Genomic DNA, 24,255 nt, shown 5'->3' with positions numbered 1-24,255 from the left:
GAGGACGATCCATCCCCCCCCCCCGGCCCGGCCCGGCCCCTCGCCCCCCCGGCCGGGCGTTGCGCCCGCTCCCCCCGGATCTTTCTTCTGCCTTCCCGGGAGCGGGACCCGGGCCGCCGCGTCCACGCCAATTCAGGAGCCGCCCCGCCACCTGCCGTAATTAACAACTATTAATTCGACATTAACGAAAAACTCCCTGGGACGCCGCTGGCCGGGAGCCGGGAGGGCGCGGGGGGTGCGTTCCCGCCGCCCGGCCCCTCCGCACCAGCGCCGCGCTCCGCGCAAAACCCGCGGGGCTGGAGGCGTGGGGCTGCGAGCCCACGGGAGCCGCGGGGTGGAAACCTCCCGCCTCCTCCCGTGGGCGCGTCTTCACCACGATCAGCGGCGGCGGGAGGAGGTCTCTGCCCGCGGAGACCCGACCCATGCGCCCCGGGCGTTCCCCCGTGGGGCCGCGGGGCTCCAGTCCCCGGCGCTGCTGGCGGGGGCCCAGGGTCCCCCACCCGTGTCCTCCCCGCCGCAGGGGAACCGTTGCCGCCGTGACCGACGGTGGAGCTCCCTGCCCGCCCGGGCGGCGGGACCGGGCAGGGGCACCGCGGCGGCAGGCAGGAACCCCGGGAGACAACGATCCCCGGGACGGGGACAACGTCGGTGCCCTCCGGTCCCCGCTGCCGGTCCCGGTGCACCCTGGAGCCCGTGGCTCCCTCCGGGCAGCGCCCCAGGCCGAGGGAAGGCAAGTGCCTCGTAGCCCCCGCCCCGAGCAGGCGCACGGCGGAGATGGTCCCGCAGCCGCGCTGGTCTCGCCGTCCCCGCCACGGGTGACCCGGCGGCAAACCGGAACCCGACCGGAGCCCCGGAGCGAAGCAGCCGCTGTCGCATTTACCGGAGTGGAGGCGCAGCCGGATCCTCGGGGCCACGCCCACCGTGGGGTGTTCCACGCGTGAGCTCAGCGGCCGCCGAGGCCCGCTCCCCCGCGGCTTCGCGCTGCTTAGCGGAGGAGGGCTGGAGACGGGAGGGGGGCACAGGCCCACGAGAGGCCTCGCCTGGCCTCGTCCCGCGTGGACGGGGCTGCAGAAGTCGGCTCAGCAGCGGGTCGTGCTGCTGCGGATCCCACTCGCGGAGCAGCCCCGGCCGCGCCGCTGCCTCCGGGCTCGGGAGCTGCTTCGCTCGGCGGGACGGGGCTGAAGCGCTGCCGGAGCCCCGGTGGGCCGGTTCGGGACCTCGCTCGGCTGACGGCGGGGGAACGCTCGCCTGGGACCTCCGGGACCGACGCGCATGTCTCGGTCTCCCGTGGCCGCCTCGGGGACGGACTCGCGGGGTGGGAGAAGGCGACGGCTCCCGGGCGGCTCCCGGTGCGGCGGGGCGAGAGGCAGAGCCGGGGAGGGGGCCCGGGGCAGCCCCAGTACCGGCTGGCAGCTTCGCGGTGCCACCCGCGCACCCACGGCACTTTGCCGACAGTTAACGCGTGACAGGGACCAAATCCCGCGTGGGGCCGCCCCACTGGCCCCGGAGCCAACCCCCCCCCCGCCCCCTGGCGAGCGGAGCCGGGGGGAAACCGGCGGCCGCCGAGCTCCGTGCGCCGGTGCGGATTCCGCCGGGAAGGATTCGCGCTCCCTCAGGAGCAGCGGCCCGCGGGACCGCGTGTCTCCGTGGACGGCCGTCGCAGCCGCGGGGGTGGTGACCCACCGTGGTCGGGGCGGTTTGTGCGTGACACCGTTCCCTTTGTCCGAGCACCGGTAGCCGGGCCGGGCCGCAGAGCATCGGGGAACGGCCCGCGGGGCTTCCTCCCCCCCCCCCCCCGCCCCGCCCCGCCCCGGTGCGCCCCGTCCAGGTGCTGGCGGGGAACCGGTCCGGCCCGGCCCCGGGGCTGAGGGACGCGGCGGCGGCAGCGCCTCCCCGCGCTCCCGGGGCGCCTTTGTGCTCCGCTCCCCCCGCTCCTCCGCCGCGGCCCCCCCCCCCCCCGCGCCTCCTCCCGCCGGTGCCGCCCCCCCCCTCCCCGAGCAGGGGCGGGGCGTGTCTCGGGGCGGGGCGGGGCGGGGCGGGGCATCCCGCCCCCCTCCCTCCCCGCGCGCCCCCGCCGCCGGCCCCGCCCCGCGCTCATCGGGACGCGGCGCACGTCGGGGGGCGGGGCCGCCGCGCGGGCCAATGCGGCGCGGGCGGAATATTCCACCCGGCTCCGCCAGCAACAAGTGCGGGGGGGGGGGGGGGGGCGGGGAGGGGGGGGGCCGCGGCGCTGACGTCAGCGGGCGGAGTATTATGGTCTGGGCTGCGCTGGCGGCTGCCTGTGTGCTGCGAGCGGCCGCGTAAACATGGAGCTCTCGGCCGTCGGGGAGCGCGTCTTCGCGGCCGAGGCCCTGCTCAAGCGCCGCATCCGCAAAGTAGGTGCCCCCACCCCCCCCGCCCCGCCGGCCCCGCGCCCCTTCCCTTCCCCCCCCACCCTCCTCCCGGCCCCGCGCCTTCCCCCGGCCCCGCCGCTGCGGCGGCCCCGGCCCGGTTGCGGCTGGGCGCCCGCTGGGGGCGGCTCTTTCTCCCCGCCGCCGCATGCCCGGGCGCTCCCCGCCGGCGGGGCGGGCGTGCTCCGCCGCTGCCTGCCTAGCAGGCTGCGCTCCCCCCCCGGGTTTTGTTATTTTTTATTTTAATTTTTTTGTTGTTGTTGTTGCATCCCCCCCCCCCCCGCTCCCCCCCCCCCCCCCCTTGTTTTTGACACGCGCCGCGGGCGCGTGTTTGTTGCACGCCTGGAATCGCGGGTGTATCTTTGTTGCGGGCGTTTATCGCGGTTTCCCTCCATGCATATTTATTTTTCTCTTTGCATCTGCAGGGGCGCATGGAATATCTCGTAAAATGGAAGGGCTGGTCTCAGAAGTAAGTCGGCCGTTTGTCCGTGGGGTTCTGCAGCCGGGGAGCTGCGGGGAGACGGCTCGCTGCAGCCCTGCTCTTCCATTGTAGTGGGAAGGAAACTTGGGTCCCTTCCTTTATGGCCCGTATTTTTATTGTGGTGTTTTGTTTTTTTTTTAATTTTATTTATCTTTTCTGTTTCTGGCTCCTCACGCCATTCCCTCTCTCTGTGCCCCCCCCCCCCCCCAGGTACAGCACTTGGGAACCCGAGGAAAACATCCTGGATGCCCGGCTGCTCGCAGCCTTTGAGGAGAGGTACAAGGCCTTTGCTAGCCGTAGCTCTTGTGCTTGTAAATATGTTGCTGTCTTGTAGCTATGCTGAATTGAAGCTTTGGTTTTTTTAACACCTCTAGGGAGCGAGAAATGGAACTATACGGGCCCAAAAAGCGAGGGCCCAAGCCCAAAACCTTCCTGCTAAAGGTAAGGAGGCCGGAGCCCCGTGCGTGCCGGGGCCGCGTGCCGCAGCGGGGAGCGGGGCCCTCTCCGGCCCCCGTGGAGGATGCTCCTCGCAAAGGCGGCCTCTTGTCTTGTAAGTTGTAATTACGCAGCCGGATGGCAGGATAATAAAGTCACCGGTTGATTTATCTTCTTTGCAGGCCCAGGCAAAAGCGAAAGCCAAAACCTATGAATTTCGCAGTGACTCTTCCAGGGGGATCCGGGTGCCGTATCCCGGCAGGTCCCCCCAGGAGCTGGGCTCCACGTCCCGGGCTAGGGAAGGACTCAGAAACATAGCCCTGGCTCCCCAGGGCAGCTCCAGCACCAGCACCCCCAAGGGAGACGGCATCCGGGACCGGGTGATCCGCGTGGAGGAGAAACCCGGGGAGACCCCCAAAAAGAGAGGCCCGAAGCCCAGGAAGGAGCTTTACAAGGACCTGGCGGAGACTCTGGATGCTTCCAAGAGGAAACTGGGGGACCCGGGGGACAAGGTGGGGGACTACCTGAAAGCCAGGAAGATGGAGGAGGCGGCAGCGGGGGTGGCCAAGTTCGGCTCGGGACACAGCGTCATCCAGCTGGCCAGGCGGCAGGACCCCGACCTCCCCGGCGCCCTGCCCGGCCCCAACCGAGCCGAGGCAGGTGCCAAGCTGGGAGCCGCTGAGACCTACCCTCCCCGGCTGGCCAAGCACCGGGCAGACTTTCTGGACCCCAAGGGGCAGGGGGGGCTGGACCCCGGTGGGCCCAAGCTCCTGCACGGCGCGGTGAGCCCGGGCGCCGTGGGCAGCCTGTACCGCGACGGCGTGGGGGGCCAGGCAGGGCGGCCCTCCCTCATCGCCAGGATCCCCGTCTCCAGGATCCTGGGGGACCCTGAGGAGGAGTCCTGGAGCCCCTCTCTCAACAACCTGGAGAAGGTGGTGGTAACTGATGTGACCTCTAACTTTTTGACCGTCACCATCAAGGAGAGCAGCACGGACCAAGGATTCTTTAAAGAGAAGCGATGAGTTTGTCTGTCGGAGGTGGTGCTGGGGTATTCTTCGCTCAGATCCAGACAAGAGCTTGGTTAGAGCTTGGTGGGCCTTTTTTTTATTATTTTGTTTTATTTCTTTTTTTTTTTTTTCCTGGAAAGGATTTAGAAACTGTCCTAAATTCATTAACTCATTCTTTTTTTTTTTTTTTTTTACATCTTACATTTTGTTGGAAAGATTATCTCTAGAGTTATATTTTCTATTAGATGTAAATATGTTATTTAAGAAAAAATGCATATATATATATCTATATATATATTTCAACTCTGAGTTGTTTTATTTAAATGGAGACAACAGTGACTGCTCAGTTGCTCTTAGAAAGGACAATAAAACTGAGAACGAACGGAGTTCATGCATCTGTTGCAGGAGCCGGTGTACATAACGAGCGATGTTCATAGCTAATTATGTTCTGGGTTTGTGTTTTTTTTAACTATTCTTTTTCATATGATGCTATGGATGGTGGAGGGGGTAGTGTTACTCCCTCGGAGGGCAAAGCGCCCTGATTTCTTGATTGTGATATAAGGTGTTGCTTGTACAATCAAGTGTGCTGTATCCCGAACTGTTGCCCTTGACAGTTGAAGTAAGCACTTGAATTTACAGTATTGTTGGGGAGGGGGCGTTTCCAGTCTAACAAAAAAAATAATGTTGTTACAAAGTTGGGGTGGGGAAAAGCAGAAATCCATAAAAAGGCGAAAACTGTTCTAGCGGAGTATTAACTTGAATTACCTTTTCTTGTGAAGGAAGAGGAGGTTTGTGTGTGTTATGTTCCTGAGAGGGGTGATACTGAAATGCACTTTAATAGAGTTGTCGTAGCAGTTGTGGGAGATGGGACTGAGCTGAGAATCTGTTTTCATTTTGTCTGGTCGCTTGATTCTGTTCCCCCACCCACTTTAAAGAAAAAAAAAAATAATTACCACCCAAGAAAAAACCCCTCTGTTTACATTCCTGAAATGCCAGAGAGGTTTGGGAGGGTAGCATGTCACTGCCCATATTTAGATGCTTTATACCGCTATAGAAAGTGGATTATTTTTTATTCCTTCCCCTGCCCTGATCACAGTTCACTTCAGACTGTTGGAAGACTCCAGATAAAGTGTTTTGTAATATCCACATCTCTGACAAATCCCAGAGCCACCTTTATGCATTCAGAGACAATAAATATTTCCCTTTTCTTATGCTAGTTAAACAATAGCCAAGAGGCAAAATATTCCCGTGCGTGAGCAGCCCTGCTGACTCGGGTGGCTTTTTGTGGTTTATTTGCCTGTTATGTCTCCTGGCTCTGGGGGTCCCTGCCGAGTTTCTCCCCGGGGCAGGGCAGGGCCATGGGGTTTCGTGGCTCTGAACAAAGTGTAGAGGTTTTTCCCCCGCCGGGTCGAGTGGCGGCCGTGGGGGAGGTGTGGGGGCTGCAGCCCCCTGCTCCCCTCGCTCCTTCTTCCTCCAGCTTGGTTGCAGCCTGACCTGGGTGGGGAGCGAGTCCTTCACCTGTGTTGTGATTTCGGTTGAGGCGTCCCCGTCCTGACGCGTTGGTCTGAGCATCTCTGTGGGTTGGAAAGCACAAATCTGTCCAGTAGCGCCGGGGCTGGGCCAGGTCGCCCCCGTCCTTCCTCATCATTGCCGGCTGCCCCAGCCGAGCTCCCAAAGGCTCCTGCACGGGGGGTGACAGCACACGGGGCCTGATGGCGGGGAAAGGGGCTGGGGCAAGGAGCAGCCCTCCGCCGTTGGGCCCAGCTGCGGCTCCACCTTGCTTGGTCCCTTCCCCGTCCATCTTTGGGGACCTTTGTCAGCCGGCCTAGCAGGAGGATGCTGTATTGACTGTACAAAGGGAGCCATCTCTGCGAGTTCTGGGGGTGTTGTTGGGTTTTCTGTTGTTTTTTGTTTGGTTGCTTTTTCGTTTGGTTGGTTTTTTTAAGGCATATTTTGTAAATTTGAGATTTTTAACTTGGTTTGTACGAAGAATCGATGTGTTCGTTTCGGTGCCAGGGGCAGCCGACGGGGGACACGTGTGTTGTTGGAGGGATGACGATGGGACTGAGCTGCCCGTCCTCCCGCTGCCCCCGTGCCAAGGCTGGAAGGTGCCTCCCTTTGCGAAAGAGTCCGGAGCCGCGCTCCTGCCCTGCCGGGGTGCGGGCGGGATTGGGTGTGCTTCGCTCCAGCCCCATGTATATGTGTGTGTCCTGACACACATGTATAGGGAGCAAAACATACATGTGGGTGTATATGTGTGTATGTATATAGCGACGTATATACTGAGTGTGTGTGCGTGGGGGGGTGTGTGTGTGTGAATTATTTAAATCTAAGACTTGTACAAAAACGATTTGGCTAAATCTCAGTCTCAGAAGTGAAGCTTAACTTACGTGTCTTCTGCCAGCCGTGAATGTCCATATGAGACCTGCTTTTTATGTGAGTTTAAATATATACTTTGTAAATAGAAACGTGTCTGTCTTCCCTTTATGGCCATGGGGTGAGGTGGGGGCCGGGGGTGCCCGGGACGAGCGGGAGGTGGTTGGTGGGAGCCCGACGGGGCGGGCAGCCCTGCGCCCCCCTCCCCCCGGACAAGGGGGAGCTGCGGCCGTGCTGGGACCGGGACCCGACGGGGCCGGGGGAAGGGCTGGGGCCGCCCCTTCGGGGGTCCCGCGGTGCCTGGACGGGGCGGCGGCGGCCGCCGTGTGCGGCTGCCCTCCGAGGAACAGCCCCGGGACCGCCGCTCCGCCCCCCGGGGAAGGCGCTCCGGTACCGGGCCGGGCCCCGGCGCTGCCCCGGGCCGCGGCGTTCCGTCCTTCCGACGGGGCGGGCAGGGCGGCGGGTCGGGGCGCGGCGGCTACCGGCGAGCCCGGCCTTTGTATTCAAATCTGCCCCGGCCGCGCAGGCGGAGCGGGGGTTGGTTTTGGTGGGGGGTTTCGAGCTGTGTCCTCATTAACCTCCTTTCTCTGCTCCGCCGGGTGAAAGGCGCGGACCCGCATTATGGGAGCTGTCAGCGGCTGGGCGCGGAAAATGAGTGTCAAGGAGGAGCGGGAGAAAGGGCCGCACAATGGCGCCTTTCTCCCCCGGCCCAGCGGGGGGGCCCTTTCACACGGGCCGTGGCGGGAGGGGGTGGGGACGGCGGGGCGGGGGGTACCGGCTGGCGGAGCCCCCGGGTCGGGGCTGGCAGGAGCCGGCCCCCCCCCCCCCCCCCCCATCCCCCGCCGGGGCGGCTCCGCGCCTCCCGGCTCTGCTCTCCCCGACGGCAGCCCCGACGGCGGAGCCCCGGGGGGGGCCGCTTGGCCTCCGCCCCGCCGCGGCAGCCGGGGAACCGCCGCTCCCCGCGTCCTCCCGCGGCCGCGCAGCGCCCTCCCCAGGCCGGCCCGGCCCGAGCGCGGCCCCCGGGCGGGTCCCGGTCCCGGTCCCGCAGGTTGGAGGCGGCCGGGCGGGTCTCCGGGCTGGGCCGGGGCTGAGCGGAGGCACCTGAGCCCCCCCCCCGCCCCGGGCAGGCGGAGCTCCAGCCGCAGCGGAGCCCGGCGGACCGCGCTCAGCCACCCGGTAGGAGCCGGGGCCCGGGCCCGGGAGGGGGCCGCGTCCTGCCCGGACCCTCGGGGGGGAGCTGGGGGTGGGGGGTTGCCCGGCTCCGGTTCCCCTCAGCATCCCCCGTCCCCAGCCCGGGGGGCACCCCACGGCCAGGGGCAGAACACGGTGCCCCGGCGGGGGGGACGCGGCTTCACAAGGCGGCGGCAGCCCCCCGGGGGGGGGGGGGGGAAATGCTCCCGGAGCAGTGACCACACCAGGCTGAAAAGTTTAAAAAAATATTTATTGATATGCTAAAAAAAAGAGCAGTGGAAAAGTTATTAAAAAAACCCCAACAAACACAAAAAACCCACCCGACATAACCATCTCCTAGTGTTTTCCTGCAAATAAATTAAGAGCAGCCTAGAGCTCGTGGGTCTACACTAGCGTTAGTGTCCAGAAGCACTGGAAAACACACCGCGCACAATGCGAGGTGCCGGGAGGGCGACCGGAGGCCCGGGGGGGGGAGCAGCGAGCGCAGCCCCACAGCCCAGCATCGCTCGGTGGGCCGGGCGCCTGGCCTGCGCAACAAAGCCCTTACGCTTTCCCAGGGTAATAACATCTCCAACTTTTGTTCTCTGAAAATAAAAGCAAACAAACAGCTGTAGTTTAAAGCAATTATAAGTGTCATACAGGAACGATTTGGCTCTCTCTCTTTAATTAAAACATACAAATCAAACCAGTGACTGGCACAAGTTACACGAACAATTGTTTGTTTTCACCCATCCCTCGATTTCTTTCAGCAAAAAACCCTCTCTCCACCTCTGGAGCCCTTCACACCCAGCTCAGAAACTCAAGGCGAACCGGACCCCCTGAACCATCCCCATCCCTCCACGAACTCCAGTTTTTTTGGTACAAAATATATATATAAAAATAGACTAAGTTTCTAGGGAAGATGGCTGAATTGGCCACCTCTTCCAGTCCAATGGAAAACAACAAGTATGCTTAACCAGATTATGCCCGGAGAAAATATCCATTCAATATACAAATACTGCAGGACTTTCCACATCGGAAACCCCTTAGAAAAATGACAAATGACGAACCTTTAATTGGCTGTTTGACACACGGCTGAACACTCCAACCCATAGCAGCAAACTTAAAAAAAAATAAAAAAAGGAAAAGGTAGACCTTGAATACTAATGGTACTGACTGGTAAACAGGGTCTGCACCGGCTTTCAACCCCTGTCCACAAAAGATTACAGTAAATCACTCACATAATGTGCCTTTGAGAGGCAAACGCCAACAGGAACTGTTCGCTCAGACACCCCAGCGCTGCCGGGAGAGCCGGGAGCCTGAAACACGAGGTCGGGCAGGGGCCGGGGAAGGAGCACAGGAGGAGACAAAAGTCAGAAAAATTTCTGGATTATAATTTTCACCATCCTTAGACCTTTGGAATCGAACCAGCTGGTGAGCAAAAGGCACAATAGCAAGTGGTGACAGCAGAGTGCTGCCGCTACCGGGAGGGGACACGCCTGGGAAGCGGGGGGAGATGGAGGAAAGCTGCTCGCCATCGGGATACGCATTCCTCTGGGTACAAGCTCGGGCCCAGCGACCCTTCGCCTGGCCAAGAGGCCAGAGCAAGCCCCCACACAGAGAAACACAATTCAGCTTCCACGGGGGCTCTGGAGGGAGCAGCCGGCTTGGAGCCAGCACGCAGTGAGCACAGCACCCACCGTCACGGCTCGTCTCCTGCACCCTCTGTGGACACTTGGTGCCTGACCCCTTCTGGGACCATCCTCGGATGTTTTTTCCCTGGGGGTGACACCAGCCTCCACATCCTATTGCTCCAGGCATCCGTGCCAGGCCGGCTTCCCCTCAGCGAGCATCCCTCAGCCCTGCGGCAGGGCTCTGCGCGACGGCTGGGCGTCCCGCTGGGGGTCAGGGCACCGCTCCCCGTCGGTGTCACAGCTGTCCCCAGGACCCTGTGACCACCCCGCTTTGCATAGGCACAAACCTGTCATGGGACCGCTGTCGCAGACAAGGCTGAGATAAGGACGGTCCGAAAGGCACATTGTCGTTCAGTTTGGATTTGCAAAGGCCAAGTAGCAAACATTTGGTGTGTGGGGAAGAGCGTCACCCCTGCGCTCCCAGATCCCTTGATTCTTCTCCCGAAACGCTCGTATCCCCAGCACAAAAGCACACCCAGCAGAGACCATGCCCGGAGCATTTGGTTCTGCTGACACAGGCTAACGTTTCCTTGGACTGTTCAAAGCAACAATAACTTGTTTGGCAAAGTTAAAGACTAGAAGGTAAACAGCACAGGCTGTGACGTTTTGGTATCGTGGAGCTCGACAGAAACTCTGTCCTTGGGAACCTCCTCCACGGACAATGCTCCCTCCTCTCCCCTCTGCCTGCAGAACAACGTGCAGCACGTTGCTGCGCCGGGCAGCCAGCAGCAGAGCAGGGCTGCGCCAATCCTCTGCGGGCAGCCGGGAGCAAACCCCCTGCCCCAGGGTGCCCGACACCCTGGCAAGGTGACATTCAGGACTGCCTGGCTGTACTGGGGCAGAACTGGAGCTGCCCAAAAAGCCTGCACAGGTCCTGCTGCAAAGCATTGATACGCTTCCACCCGTCTCGGCTCACCATTGCCTCAGGCAGGACGCCGTGCTCAGCTCCATAACGCAACAAACTCAAAGCCACAACCAACACGACAGCTGGGGATTAAACACGAAAGCTAAGGGAGAGCATCTCTGGAGCGCAGGAGTCTGCCCCGGCAGAGGCTGCAGCCGCCGCTTGGGGAACGACCATCCATCCCTTGAACGACTGGGCAGCGCGTGCAGCCAGCGCTGGCTTTTCACTTCACCTGAGAATTGCGCTGCCGCCAGCCAGCGGCAGCAACCGCGACTGCAGTGGGCTGATGTGTTGGGGGGGGGGTACCCGTACCCCCAGCTTGGTTTCTTTATCTTTACACGTCTTGTGTGCGGTGACACCGCGAGTGCCCCTGCCGCTGGCAAAGAAAGATGCCCGTCCCGGTGCCAGGTCAGTCGCCTAGCAAGGCTGACCCCGAAGCCGTGCCTGTTCATGCGCACACCGAGCAGCCACCCTGGGGACGCCGGCGGGACAGCCCTTCGGGCACCTCCTAACCACGCACCGAGACCTGGCAGACTGCAGGCTTTTCATCTCCTCCAAGAAAGGAGTTCAGCATTAACAGAACTAAAATGACCTCGAATGCTACTAAACTCTGCCTGAACCACTGCTGCTAATTTTGGCTTCCGAGAGTAAGCTGCAGTTGGGAAAAAGACCTCAGTAAAAAAGCCATTGCTGGTTGCAATTTCAAGCCAAAATGAACACCCCGGCAAGATGAAGGCGAACGGCTGCTGCCGGCCCTCCGGCTCCTCAGGGAACAGCCCATGGGGTGGGCAGTGGCGCGAGCCCCAGCTCCCTCCTCTCCTGCCCTTTCCCACCGCTCCGGACCACCCGTGCAGGTGTCCTTGACCGGCTTCTGAGCCCCGCGGTGGGAGAAAAACGTGGATGATCAGCGTAAGGCAAACCCAGCGAGCATCCACGGCGCAGGGCTGGGCTGGAGGCTGGATCTGGGTCCCAGCAGGGAGGGCTCACCCCCAGCTCTGCCCGGGTGCTGCTTTTCAGCTGAACTCCAGCACCCACCTCACAGACAACTGGCAGCCCGGGACCAACCCGCCTGCCGCTGGAAGGGATCGCGCGTTCTGTAAGACTTACAGAAACATTCCCCGGCTCGGGCCCTACGAGTGCCTGGAACTGCTGAAGGGGAGGGCAGATGCCGGCAGCGCTGGGACGAGGCAGAGGAGCAGCGCTGGGGCTCCCTGGGCTGCACAGCAATTTGGGCTTCCCTCTCATCTGAAAGCCAAGTCACTGCAGAGAAGCCAGCGGCTCTCGCTGGCTCCCACCCTTGGTGAGGCAGGACCCGCCCCCGGCGGCAAGGAGATGCCCACCGCCAGCCTCCCTCGCTCTGAAAGAGGCACCTCTGATGCCCGACTCATCACTGGCATCCAGGATTCAGTCCTCCCTAGACTGGGTTTATTTCCCTCCCTCACAAAAAAGGATTTGTCCTTAATAAAAAATGTAAACAATATTTCCCTATCAGCTGGAAACCACAACAGAAACATCGTGGACTTCACAATCATTGGAAGTGACCTTGCCCAGGGGGGTGGCTGGGCTGAGCGTACCCTGAAAAACCCCCATATACAGCCGCCCCCCAGCAGCCCCCGAGGGCTGGGAGCAGCGGCCGTCTCATTTGGATTGACTTGCGACTCCCCACGGCTCACCGACAGATTCACGGGGAGCCCAGAGGAAAGAAAAGGAGCTCCTTTTCCTCTCCCACACCCTCTCCGTGCTGCCAGAGAGCCGCAGACCTTGTCATCTGCCATTTCAAGCTGTAAAGCAAAGAAACCCGCGTGCAGTGAAGCCTGGCTCAAAACTTGCCAGCCTGTCACCCCCGGCAGCACCGGTGCCCTGCTCCCGGGGAACGGCATCAGCCACCTCTGCTCAGGGCACCGCTCCGGGGGAGGATGGGGAGAAGCCGGGAGGGATCCACCGACCCACTGGCAGTTCTGAGCAGGTTTCACTGCGTCTCTCTCGAGCCTCCCTGGACACAAGTCCCAGCAGGTCTGACGAGGTCTCCGTGTTCACTTGAAGGAAGAAAAACCTGATGGAAGAGCTGGGCAAAGCTGAGGGAGAGGCCGAAGGACCTGCCCCCTCCTCTCATGTTCCCTGGCTCAATATTGCCGTAGGTTGAAAAACCCGACGCTGGTGGGGGACTCCTTGACCGTCACTGTGATCAGGTTAGCGGTGACGTCGGTGACAAAGACGTGCTCGATCAGGCTGCGGGTGGGCTTCCAGTCCTGGCTGGTCTGGATGGAGACAGACATATTCTGACCCACGCCCGGGAAGGAAGCCGAATCCCGGTCCGAATCCGAGCTGGTCTCTTCGCCTGTGCTCATCTCAGAAAGGGCAGACGGCTTGCGGTTCTCCGTGGCCGCGTGCCCCTCCTGCGTGCCGGCTGTGCCGCTTTTGGCCAAGTCCCTGTCGCCCGCCCGGTGCACCTGCTTCTCGCTCTTGCCGCCGTCCCCCCCCGAGGGCACGCCGGCGCTGGCAGCATTTGACCCAGCACCCGCCATGCCGCCCTTTGTGCTGGCAGCACCCGCGCTTGCCGCCGCGCCACCGCCGGAGCCTTTGGACAGGGCGCTGCAAAGGTGGCGAGGGAGGCTGCTCCCGACGGCCGCGCTCGGCCCGTTTTTGACGCTCTGCAGGTTTAGAGCTTGGAGGTTCAGCTCCTGACTGGAGGTCGGCTGGCCGCCGGCCCCGGACGAGCTCGCAGGCGTCTTGCTGCCGTTGTGCAGCATTTGGCCTCCCGCAGTAAACCCCGATTTCTGGTCCCCTCCAGCGCCGCTGCCAGGAGCCTTAGCAGTCTTGGGTCCCTGCATGCTCAGCCCCAGCTCCCCAGCTCCTTTCTGGTTCCTCATTTTTAAGTCCAGCCCTAAGCCGCTCTTACTGGATGCCTGGGACTTCAGTGCCAGCCTGCCCAGGGGCGAGGTCTCTGCCGAGTTCTGGCTTTGGGACATCCTGTTCATGTAGTGCACGATGGAGCTCTGCCAGCTGATGGCCCGGTTTGGGCTCGCGGAGCCGCTCTTCATCATGTTGGGCAGGTTTTCTGCAGACGAACCCCCCGAGCTGAGCCCGGCCAAGGCACCCGGCGGGTCCTTCAGCACGGCCATGCCCGAGCCCTGCGCGCTGTGCTGGGGCTGCAGCTTCCCCATCAGCTTGGTGCTGCCGCCCACCTCCTTCCGGGATGTTTTCAGCACCTTTGTCAGGTTCACGGTCCTTCGAGCCGCTTTCTGCTCCGGGGGAAGAGGTTTCCGCCCACGCTTCTTCCTAGAAGTGTCTTTCATTTCGGGCTTCGCCACCAGGATCTGAGCTTTCTTCTGCGGCACGGGGTGAGTCTCTCTGCTGCGGGGACCTCTCTTTGCTTCGAGGTCACTTTCGTCGTCTTCATCAGAGGAGGAGGAAGAGGAGGATGTGGAGGAAGAGGAGCTACTTGACTTAGTTTTTGCAGGCATCTCTGGTTCCTGCGAAGCAACAGAGAGAGACAGGGAAAGAGTTAACGCACGTTACCCAAGGCTGGTTCCAGGCATTGCAGACCCTGCAGCGCTGCCTGGCCAGGTGCCCCAGGCACCCGCGGGCTCTTTCTCCGCGTTAGCTGATCTGCGCGTCCTCTGCCATAAAACGAGTTAGGGAGCGTGCAGTACAATACTGGCTTAAGCACCAGGCGGGACCCTGGTGCCAGGGAACTCTTCTGGTTCCTTCTACGCCATTGCCATCGCAGCGATGAAGGTGTCCCCCTCGCAGGCATCCTCATCCACCCACCCACCACTGCAATCCTCAAAGCCCCTAACCCGGCGTCTGCAGGCATCGCTGTGTCCTCACACCCTCTGGGCTGAGCATCCACCGCACCCTGCACTGTGGGCAGACGCTCGCTGGTGCCTTCCAAGGCCAGAGCCCCTCCGGCACTGGATTTCCCAGCAGCCGTGAATTTCCACCACCACGAGGACTCACCACATGTTTCCTGGGCCTGCCCCTGGGCCGCTTCCCCCTCTTCCGATTCTGCACTTCTTTTTCATGCTCCCTGAAAAAAACGATAAAGGACAATGTTTGCAGGGAAGAAAAAAAATAAACCCATACAAAATCATCCTGGTTCCTCCCTTTCTTCTGTCATTAAACCCCTCCTCGCTCGGGATGCTGTGGGCTCAGCTCCTGTCTGAGCACCTGAGCAGCGGCTGGGGGTGTCCTTAACCCCTGCCGACATGTGACGATCTTACAGGCTCTGAGCGCATCGCTGCCTTGAACCCACACTATTATGGGCACACCACACGCAAATGCAGTCAAGGAACCCCAAATGCAGTCAAGGAACCCCAAGAACTGTACAGAAACCCGGGGACTTGTGTACTTAAACCTCCCTTGCATGGTATCTGGACCACCTGTGCCTGCGGGACCGGCACAGGTCACTGGCAGACTTGGGCCATGAATGCGATACGATGCAAGAAAAAGAACTACAGAGTGAGGAAAAGGTTATGAAAATTGTGGCTGTAGAACAAGGACAGCGCTCTGGACGTGGGGGTACCCAGCTGGCTCAGCAGCAGGCATCTGCCCTGATTTACTGGAGCGGTGAAAGAGAAACCCTCTTGCGTACAGCACTGAACTGCACGGATGGCTGAAATGTATTTACCCAACTAAACCCAGAGCCCAAATCCTTTGCCATGCAGGACCTTCCCGCTGTTTCCCCCAGTCCCTGTTTGCATCCCCGTTTGCTACAATAACATCCCCACGGCAAGAAGCTTCCAGCGGTCAGCGATGGACCGCATGGCGTTACCCATCCTGAGTCGGCGGCTCTTCCGATTCACGGCGAGATTTGCAGTTTTTCTGGTACAACGGGATCAGGCAAACGGAAGATCTGCCCCCTCTCTGCCAAGCCTTGCCTCACTTACACACTTGCAGAGCTGAGCTTCCCCTCTGCTCAGCGAGCAGCGCTACAGCCTCCGTGCGGAGGGAAAGCAAATGCATTCCCTGGAGACTCTGCAAGTTCTGTCCTTCGCTGGGCTCATTTCACATCTCCTGCACCTCCTGGTCTGGACGTGGTGGCCCACGTGGGTGGCAGCCACGCAAAGCCTGAGGTGATCATATAGGAGTGTTTTCAGATCACTATACTATTTCGTATTTCTTCGTTTAAAAAGGACAGCGTTAAGCTGTAATACATATGGCTAATTAAACACAGTGCTGTCTGCACTAACCACCAGATTCCATTCTTGAAAAAATGGATCCAGAAACAAGTTATAATTAAATCCTATCATAAACTTTAATGACTTTTATTAATATGGAGACAAAATATTTGGCAGCGTTGTGCTTACCGTAGCCAGCTGGCTACTTTTTTACCTCCGCGTGTGATTCCCGGTGCGTAATAGCTGCCGAACAACTGCCGGTCCCCGCTCGGCTCTGGGCAGTAGCCCCAGCCCCGACAGAGGAAACCATTTTCTCCCACCCGTTACTTCCTCACCCTCTCACAGCTGCGCCCTCCAGAAGTGCATTTCGGTGTCCCCCAAGGTCACCGTTTCTGCAGTCCGTGGGGCCGGCAGTCGCCCCCCCAAGCAGAGCGAGGCCCCGACCCCGCTGGACGGGGAATGAGCCAAAGGTCTCTGCCGGGCGCTGCCGCGCTCCCATTGTACAGCCAGCGCCAAACCAGATTGTGCACCGGGCCATAAATTCTTCGTGTTTACCCAGCCCAGGGACTGACGTCCTAGGTGGACCTGAACCGTGATTCCAGGAGATGAACAAAAGGGCTGTGCCACAAAAGGCACGGCGAGCTTCAATCTGTTGTTTCCACAACTTCCACCGCACGCGCAGCCAATTAGAAGTTAATTGACTTTATCGTTTGCTTAGAAATATTTATAGTTTGCTCACTTCTTTTGGAAAGCGAGGAGGAGTCTTGGATCAAGGATGTTCTCCTCGGGCTCCCAGCTGTTGTGCCTGCAACAGAAGACACGGACTGGGCGAGAGCGGGGGGCCGGTGCTCCCCGCCGCCCCCGTTACCGACCCAGCACCGGGGAGTTCATCCGAGGACAAACGGGCCCTTCGCGCCGCCCGGGCCGAGCACCCGGCGCCGGGCCCCACGGGGACCGGGGCATCCCCGCACCGGGGGGCGGTACACCCCCCCCCGAGGGGAGCACGGGGGAGGCAGATGGGGGGGGGGGGGAAGGCGGGGACGGCCACGCCGCCGCGGGGCGAGCGGAGCTCCGCGCATCCCGGGGGAGCTCCGGTTTCAGCGGGGGGGCGCGGGGCCGGTGCTTGCCCGCCGGGGGGGGGGGCGCTCCGGGGGCGGGGGGGGGGGGGGGGGCCGGTCCGGTCCGGCCCGGGGGGGGGGGGGGGCGGGGAGCGGAGCCCCACGCGGCGGCAGGGAGGGCCGGGCCGCGGCCGCGCTTATTTGTAAACAAAAGGATCGGCCCGAACAAAAGCGGCCGGGCGGGCGGCACCCCCGCGGCCGCGCACCGCACCGCGCACCGCACCGCTCCGCGCACCGCGCAGCCCCGCTCACTTGGAGGACCAGCCTCGCCACTTGACCAGGTACTCCAGCTTGCCCTGCGGAGAGAGACCGAGAGAGGCGCGTTAGCGGCGGCCGGGGCGGCGGGGGGCGGCGGGGGGCGCGGCGGGTCCCACCTTGCGGAGCCGCTTGCTGAGGATGCACTCGGCGGCGAAGACCTGCTCTCCCACGCTGCTCAGCTCCTCCATGGCCCCGGCCCCGCACGCACGCACACGCACACGCACACGCACACACAAGGGGAGCCCCCGGGCGCGCCCCCGACGGCGGCTGCGCGCGCCCCCGCCCCCCCATCCCCGCGCGCCCCTCGGCACAATGCGGCGTGCGCGCCCCCGGCGGGGGGGGGGGGGGCTGGCGAGGGGAGGGAGGGAGAGAGGGGGGGGGGGGTCCCCAAATTCCCCGCCGGCCAATGGGGAGCGGAGGGCGGGGCGTGCCGGCGGGTCGGGGGGGGGGAGGCATTGTCTGCGCGCGACCCCTCCCCTTCCTGCCCGCGCGGGGGGCGGCCGCTGCCCGGCCGGAGCGGGGACAATGGGCCGGGCCGGGGCTTTGTTCCCCTGGGCGCGGGGGGGGGTCCCCGTCCCGTCCCCCCCCCCCCCCGCCCGGCCCCGCGCCGTTCGCTGCCTGCACGGACGCGGGTTCCGCGGCCCTGCCCGCACGGCCGAGGGCCCGCCCGGGGGGACGAAGCGGCGGCGGGAGCTGCGCCCCCCCCCCCCCGGCCCCGGGCTGCGCCCCCGGCGGTCCCTGCCGGTCCCGAGCAGCACGTGTTTGGTTCTGAAATAGTAGATCACGATGGAATAAAGCGTATTTCCTCGGAGGGAGGCAGTCGGGTGAATAACCACCTCGCGGTGTCAGCTCCAGGCTCGGAGCCCGGTACGGCCTGGCCCACGGTGCTTTCCCCGCCACCGAGCCGCGGTAACGACCGAGCCGCGGTAACGACCGAGCCGCGGTAACGACCGAGCCGCGGCACCGCGCGCCATCGGGGCGTGCAAGGCGGCGCGAGGAGCTGCTGCACCGCGGTTGTGCGCTGTGGGCGTGGAGCAGTGAAATATGGTGCTTCACGGGCATGGAAGAAGATGAGTCAGCACCTCGGGGAGTTTACAACCGCGGGCCCGGAGCCTGCGATTAACTGTGCAGGACCCGGAGGGAAATGAATTTCCGTAGCCCCGGCGCCCGGGTGCCCGCGGTGCGCAGGGACTGAGCGGGATCCGGACGGGCGATGGGGCGTCCTGGGCGCGGGGCCTCACGCCAACCCCGGGCAGTGCCGTCTCCGGTAAGCGATGCTGGATTTGGAAAAAAGCCTTTTGAGCTCCAGGCTGGCGCGTTGGGCTGTTCCTGCTGCGGGCGATAACGTCGCTGCTGGGGAGCCCCTGCATGATGGAAGGGGAAAATAGCGGCTTCGTTAGCGGAGCGGGGCCGGCTCGGGGTCTGCAGGGCAGTGGATGTGCCTGGGGTGCTGGCTCAGTACGGGGTAGTTGTCCTAGGTCGAGCGCTATCACGTTTTATTGTTTTCTTTTTACGATTACTGGGGTTGCTCGCTGACCAGGGGAACTGTTAGAAGCATTTCTAGGTTTTTTTTGACCGAAGGTGACACAGAAATGCAACCCAGCTGTGCACTTTTTCTTCCTTTAGAATTAATTTACCTTTCGTCAGCTCTGCTCTTTGTATGCAGCACGTCTTAAATTTTAGTAAAAAAACGTGTGCGACTTTCCATCCCTGCGCGCATGAGCCGTGTGCGTGCACAATACGGCATTCACGGCGGTGTGTGTGTGCAGCTCAAGTGACCGGCCGTGCCGAGCGCTGGGGGTGAGCAGGGCGTGGGGCTGGCCCGGCTGCCGGCATCTGGCTCGAACACCGCCGGGAAACGAGCCCCGTATTCGGGTAACGCCGGGTGGGCTCTTCTCCCAGCCACCACTCGGTGCTGGCGTCCTGGTGAGGACGCAGGAATAGAATAGCTGTTCTCTTCCTTCCCCGAGCGAAGAAGAAGAGGCCGGTGTGAGCCGAGGTGCTCCGTTCCCTGCTCGCCGAGCCCGAGAGAGGCTGGGGATAGGAAGCGGGAGCAGCCCTCGGCGTTTGGGTCCTCGGGGGGCTGCGCGTGTGCAGCGTTTGGAGCTGGTGCCTGGCGCGGGGCTGTGCCAGCAGCTTCGTCCCTGAGCCCTCGTCGCCAGCCCCGAGCAGGTCATTTCCAGCAACGACCCACGTTTCTTGAATGCTGTACACCCCCCGCACCGCCCGCGTTCCTGCGCACGCCTCCGCCTCGACGGGGAGCCGAGTCCCCTTTGCCTGTCTGGGGCAAAAGGGCTGCGCTGCTCCGTGGACTGGAAATCTCCTTTATATCCCCGGGGGTTTCCTGGGAACCGGTCCTGGCCAGCACCTGGGCTGCGGTGGGCTCCGTCCTTTCTGCCAGTTCTCCCCAGTTCGGAGCTGCAGGTTATTTTGCGTGGTTTAGAAGCTGGGAGTGACGGCCGGGGCAGAGTGGGTGCTTCCTGGGAGCACAAAGCACGCCAAGCCCTGCCTGGCGTCTGTTCTGGGGCAGCGTCTTTCTCAGGATGATCGCAGGTTTCCTATTATTTGATGTCTTTAACGAAGCTGTGTGGTTAAATGAAAAATCTCACTTTTTCTCAGAAAAGAAAAAGGAAAAGATAGAAACCAAATCACTCTAAGCATTAAAAAAGCCTGAACTCGTGGCTTTGAAGATTGACAAAAACAGGAAGCAAATAAAAAAATCCTACATTTGTTTATACGTTAAAACCTCGTGAGTTTTAACATTCCCATTCAGATCGTTTGCTCTTGGGCGCAGCAACGGCAAGAGGATCCTGCTGGATGCATAGCTGCCTGCCCCTTCCCGGTGCCGGCCCAGGGTTGCCTGGCTTTCTCTTTGCCATTTCAAGATGTTTCAGTGTAAAAAAAAAAAAAAAAAATTGTCCATGAGTGCCTTTTGCCCCTGCCCGTCTGCCTGCTGCTGCTGCCTCCAGCCCCCCCAGGAAGGGCAGGGACTGAGGGCAAGGAGGGCTGGGGCTGCGAAGGGAAATGGGGGGGTTTACGGGTCCTGGCACGGCGGGATGTCCCCTTTCTGCTGAGTCGGCCAGAGGGGACCGTCCCAGCGACGGCGCTTCCCTGGGCACCGCTGGCAGAGCCGCCCGCAGAGGCTGCACCGGCGCTGGCTGCTGCCTGGGGCAGAGCTCCCGGGGGGCGCGGGAGGAGATGCCCGCCCGCCGCTGCCGAAGCTGCGGCTCCACCTGCGAGTGCCTTTGGATTCAGCGTTCTCCGTCCCTGACAGCGACTTCACCTTCCCAGAGAGACCTGGGAACGCGTGGGAAATGGCTTGGCTGCCACATGCCCCAGCTCAAACAGAGCTAAGTGACGGCAGAGCCAATAAACTCAGCAGTCACTGAGAAAACCTTTGGTATCTTAAAAATGAGACTCAGAGTCTGGAACTAATCCGGTGGAACATAATTTTGTAGCTCTTCCCAAGTATGCTGGACATCCCAGGAATGCCAGGTATCCTGCGTTATGTGGGCAGCGGGGGGCTGTCACTCCGGGGGGGGGAGGTTTGCTGTCAGACAAGGTGTTCCCCCGATGGCCAGCCCCTCCTGCGGAAATCAGCGGTGCCGCTGGCGGTCGGGGGTTTGGAGCAGGCACGTCGAGCAGGGCTGCAGGAGCGAGCGTGGCGGGGCCGGGCATCGGCAGGAGCGAGAACCCGTCCTGTCGGGCTTCGTACCAGCGGCGAGGGACACGGCGACTCCCTGGGGGCTCGCAGAGCGAAGAGCCCCGGCCGGGGAGGCGCAGGGTGGGGGTCAGGGCCGTGGCTGTTTCCAGGGGGCACTCGGCCTCTGCCTTTGCACCTGGACCCACCAGGAGGAGGGAGCGCTGGCAGGGCTGCCCCGTGCTTCCCTCCAGCGCCGTGGGCTCGGTGCTTTCATGGGTCAGGGATAATAGTGACGAGGTTTTCTGAGGGGACGCCGAGCGCACGGAATATTCCTGACTTCAGAGGATGAAGCTGGGGCCAGCCTGGGGAGCGGCTGGGCCGTGGTAGCCATGTTTGTTGTGGGCAAATGGTGGTTGTTTTCCCAAGGGATCAGCCAGCTGAAGCACAGAGATCTGCATATCATTTGGGTACCGCAGCCGAGTGCAGCCGGGTACGGAACTGTGCAGCTCGCGGGACGGGATGTCCAGCAGCACGTCGTGTCCGGGCCCCGTGGCTGTGTGCGGGAACTGTAGGGGCACGTGCCATCCCCAGACCGGGCATTTCAGGAGGCAGCAGTTTTCCTGCAAGCTGTGTGTATGCCATAAATAAATACATGTATGTATATGTTTGTTGTAATGTTACCATCGCGGAGCAGCTGGGACCCCTGGGTAGCCAGCATCTTTCTAGCGCAGGAAAAAGAAAGGGAAGCAAATGGTGTGGAAATGCATAGCAAATTGGGATGCAATACGCAGCAGGGCCCTCCCTGCTGCGTGACCCCCAGCCCTGGGGAGGGGGGCGGTGGGGAATGAATTACGTGGGGACGGCAGGGCGGGGGGAGAGGCAGCACTCTGCGGAGCAGGGATCTCGGCTGAGCCCAGCTGCGCCTCGGGCAGCGACCGTGTCCACCGGCGCAAACCAGTGCCCGGTTTGCCGGCAAGACCAGGCAGGGCTTTGTCTGTCGGGGACACGTTTGGTGGAAACGTCACAAGGTGAAGGTGTGCGAGGTGTGAGATGAGATGCAAAGGGAGGGGCTGGAATGTGCAGAATTTGCCAGTGGCTTCTGGATTCCGGGGTTTGCCCAGGGAGAGGCGGGCCGAGACTGCTGGGGAGCAGGGGGTCAGCAGCCGGTTCAGGCTCTCACAGCTCCGCGTGTCTGTGGGGTTAAAGCTCCTCACACCCACGGGGGGAAGGATCTGCCTCACGCGCCCAGCCTGGGACTTGGGAGCACCCGTCATTCTGGGGCCGTGTTGTCAGAGGGGAGGACTGGAAGGTTTGTGTGTGTGTGACGTGAATCTCCAGAGCATCCCTTGGAGCGACCCTGCACGTTCTGGTGCGGCCGGAGCTGCGATGGGTGCTGGGTGCCGGGCAGCACCCCGGGCTCAGCAGCTGCCAGAGGTGGGTCCCAGGCTTGTGCCGCTGAGAGCTTCGGCTTGGTGAGATTACCGAGCAGCACCGGGAGGGGTGGAAGCCACCCAGGCCTTTCACACCGAGACCTGGCGGCAGTTTATGGCACCGGGGCAGCTGCCGGAGCTGGGCGAGCGGCCGGTAACTCCGGGCACCGCGAGTTTAACAACCGACGAGATGCTCCTGGACGGGGTTTCCTCAACAGCTGCCCCCCCCGCCCCGCCGGTGCCGGGCTCTCCCGGGGGGCACCGGCCGGTGAGCGCGGCTCGGGAGCCACCGCCCGCCGGCTGCCGGTACTGCACCGGGACTGCACCGGGACTGCACCGGGACTGCACCGGGACTACACCGGGACGACACCGGGACTGCGCCGGGACTGCGCCGGGACTGCACCGGGACGACACCGGGACTGCACCGGGACTGCGCCGGGACGACACCCGGACCGCACCGGGACCGCACCGGGACGACACCGCGGCTCAGCCGGGCGGTACCGGCAGAGTGGAGCCGGGCGGCGAGGGCTGGAGCAGCAGCAAAGGCCGGTCCCAGGGGCAAGTCGGGATTTAGTCAAACGCGGGTGGGTGCGTGGGTGGGTGGGCGCCCGGGGGGGCAGCAGCGGGGGGACGGAGAAGCAGGTCCGGGTCTCTGGCCAGGGAGGGGGATCCTCCCGGTTCCTGCGGTGCTCAGAGACACAAAGTTCGGAGGATGCTCTGTGCCGTAAATACGGTTGGACTAAAGAAATACCATGTTCAGTGCTTGCTTTTTCTTTCCTCCCCTCCAAGTGAAAATAGCTGCTCCAGGGTATGTCTAATGGCGATCCGTATGATTTCAGGTGCAGTGGAAATCTTCCTAGCAGGGATATCGCCTTTAGCCAGAACAGTATCTACCTGACAGGAGACTTTTCCGACAGAGCCCCTGTCTCACTGAAACAGTGCCTGTTGAATCAGGAGCTGAATTCCCATTCACAACTGAGGCAGAAATCAGCTGCTAGGTCAGGATTCCATCAGGAGGTTGGTCACTATAAACTCCACCTTGCCTGTGTGGGTCTGGGAATGAGACTGGGACCAGCCCTGCGAGCATCCTGCTCTGTACCTGCCGCAGTCGACTGCCGGGCACCCTGAGGACCCCGGCACGGGGCGTGCAGAGCCTGGCACAGTGTTCGGTTATGAGCGCTGCGGGCTCTGACTGCCAGGATCTCTGGGATACCAACTTCACGAACGACCTGGCTGCCTCTGTCCGTAGGACGGACGCAGTTGTGCTGATCTGTGAGGAAAGTCCCGAGCTTGCCAGCAGGATCACTGGGAAAGTTGCTATGCACTATTATTATTATTTTAAATAATATATGCAGCACTGGTCCGTGCAGCTCCCCTTTTGGAGCCTCCCCTGTTTGCTGCCAGGCTGTTTGCTCTGCGTGCTGCCGGCCTGACCCCCACCCCCAGCACAGTTTCAAGCCAAACATTTTCTTCCTGTTTTTCCGAGTGGAGCGTGCGTCTCTTGTTTCATCTCGTTGGGTGATGCAGGGAAGGCAGCGCGAGCAAGTCTCTATGGCAACAGATGTTTATCGAGCCCCTGAGATGAGGCACAGAGTTGGGGAGAGGCACTTCAGCATCTGGGATGGGGTCTGGGGCAGCTGCCATGCTAACGCCCCGCTGGGGGGACAGGGACCGGGGCTGCGGGACGGGGGGTGTCCTGCTGCCTGTCCGCTAAGTTCCGGCGAGGCTGAGGGATGCTGGGCTGCTTCCTGCAGGGAGAAGTTTGGCTTCGTACAAGGGCCTTTGGCATCCAGGGTGCATCAGCCCCGCTGCGGAGGGGGTACTGGATGGGTGGCACAAGCCACAGGCTCTGCGTGGCTCTGGGCTCGGGAACTGTGGGGCTGGGGGTTTGCTTTGAGCTGGGGGGTCCTGACTGTGTCACTGCCACATCCTGTGTCTCTCCAAAATACATCAAGGATTAATGCTCCCTACCGGAGCTGCCAGGAGCTGATTCAGGGCTGCAGGCGGGTTCAGTCTCATGAGTGCTGCTATGGAGTAGCGCAGCCGGGCCCGCCCTGCCTGCGGGTTTTGAGCTCAGGGGTGTCTAGGGGATATTTCCCATTTTTGCCCACAGCCATAAGGGACAGGAAGATAAACAGAACAGTGCTCAGGGCACCCAGGGCTCTCGGAGCAGGGGCTGGAAGTACTGACGGACTTTGGGATCCCTCCCAGGCTTGCGGGCCGGGTGGC

General features: G+C 62.0%; 3 protein-coding genes across 7 annotated transcripts in view; 2 read left to right on the top strand and 1 right to left on the bottom strand.

Annotated features, from left to right (window-relative positions):
- The first annotated feature begins 2,234 nt into the window (after positions 1 to 2,234).
- CBX8 (chromobox 8) lies at positions 2,235 to 6,760 on the top strand. 4 transcript variants are annotated; one of them, XM_075770411.1, is made up of 5 exons: positions 2,235 to 2,375; positions 2,816 to 2,859; positions 3,082 to 3,147; positions 3,246 to 3,312; positions 3,489 to 6,760. In XM_075770411.1, exons 1-5 carry the CDS (start codon positions 2,307 to 2,309, stop codon positions 4,326 to 4,328), a joined length of 1,086 nt encoding a protein of 361 aa, XP_075626526.1. In that variant the 5' UTR covers positions 2,235 to 2,306; the 3' UTR covers positions 4,329 to 6,760. The 4 variants fall into 4 exon arrangements, with proteins under 4 accessions (XP_075626526.1, XP_075626525.1, XP_075626528.1 ...); XM_075770410.1 differs by having other exon boundaries at positions 3,222 to 3,312; XM_075770413.1 differs by lacking the exon at positions 2,816 to 2,859 and having other exon boundaries at positions 2,251 to 2,375; positions 3,222 to 3,312.
- A 4,503-nt stretch (positions 6,761 to 11,263) lies between these two features.
- On the bottom strand, positions 11,264 to 17,283 carry CBX2 (chromobox 2). Its single transcript, XM_075770642.1, has 5 exons — positions 17,070 to 17,283; positions 16,948 to 16,991; positions 16,317 to 16,382; positions 14,418 to 14,487; positions 11,264 to 13,930 (listed from the first exon to the last, which is right to left on the bottom strand). The coding sequence occupies exons 1-5, from the start codon at positions 17,139 to 17,141 to the stop codon at positions 12,581 to 12,583; spliced, it is 1,602 nt and encodes a 533-aa protein (XP_075626757.1). The 5' UTR covers positions 17,142 to 17,283; the 3' UTR covers positions 11,264 to 12,580.
- Positions 17,284 to 17,972: 689 nt separating this feature from the next.
- The window catches only part of RBFOX3 (RNA binding fox-1 homolog 3), a 183,023-nt gene continuing 176,740 nt past the window's right edge, over positions 17,973 to 24,255 (top strand). For both annotated transcript variants that reach the window (XM_075770650.1, XM_075770656.1), the window contains exon 1: positions 17,973 to 18,220. The gene's annotated coding sequence lies outside the window, so the exon portion shown is untranslated. The remainder of the gene's footprint in view (positions 18,221 to 24,255) is intronic.

Source organism: Balearica regulorum, chromosome 18 (assembly GCF_011004875.1).
Source record: "Balearica regulorum gibbericeps isolate bBalReg1 chromosome 18, bBalReg1.pri, whole genome shotgun sequence".
Taxonomy (NCBI): Eukaryota; Metazoa; Chordata; class Aves; order Gruiformes; family Gruidae; genus Balearica; species Balearica regulorum.
This window is presented reverse-complemented; position numbering and strand designations above follow the sequence as displayed.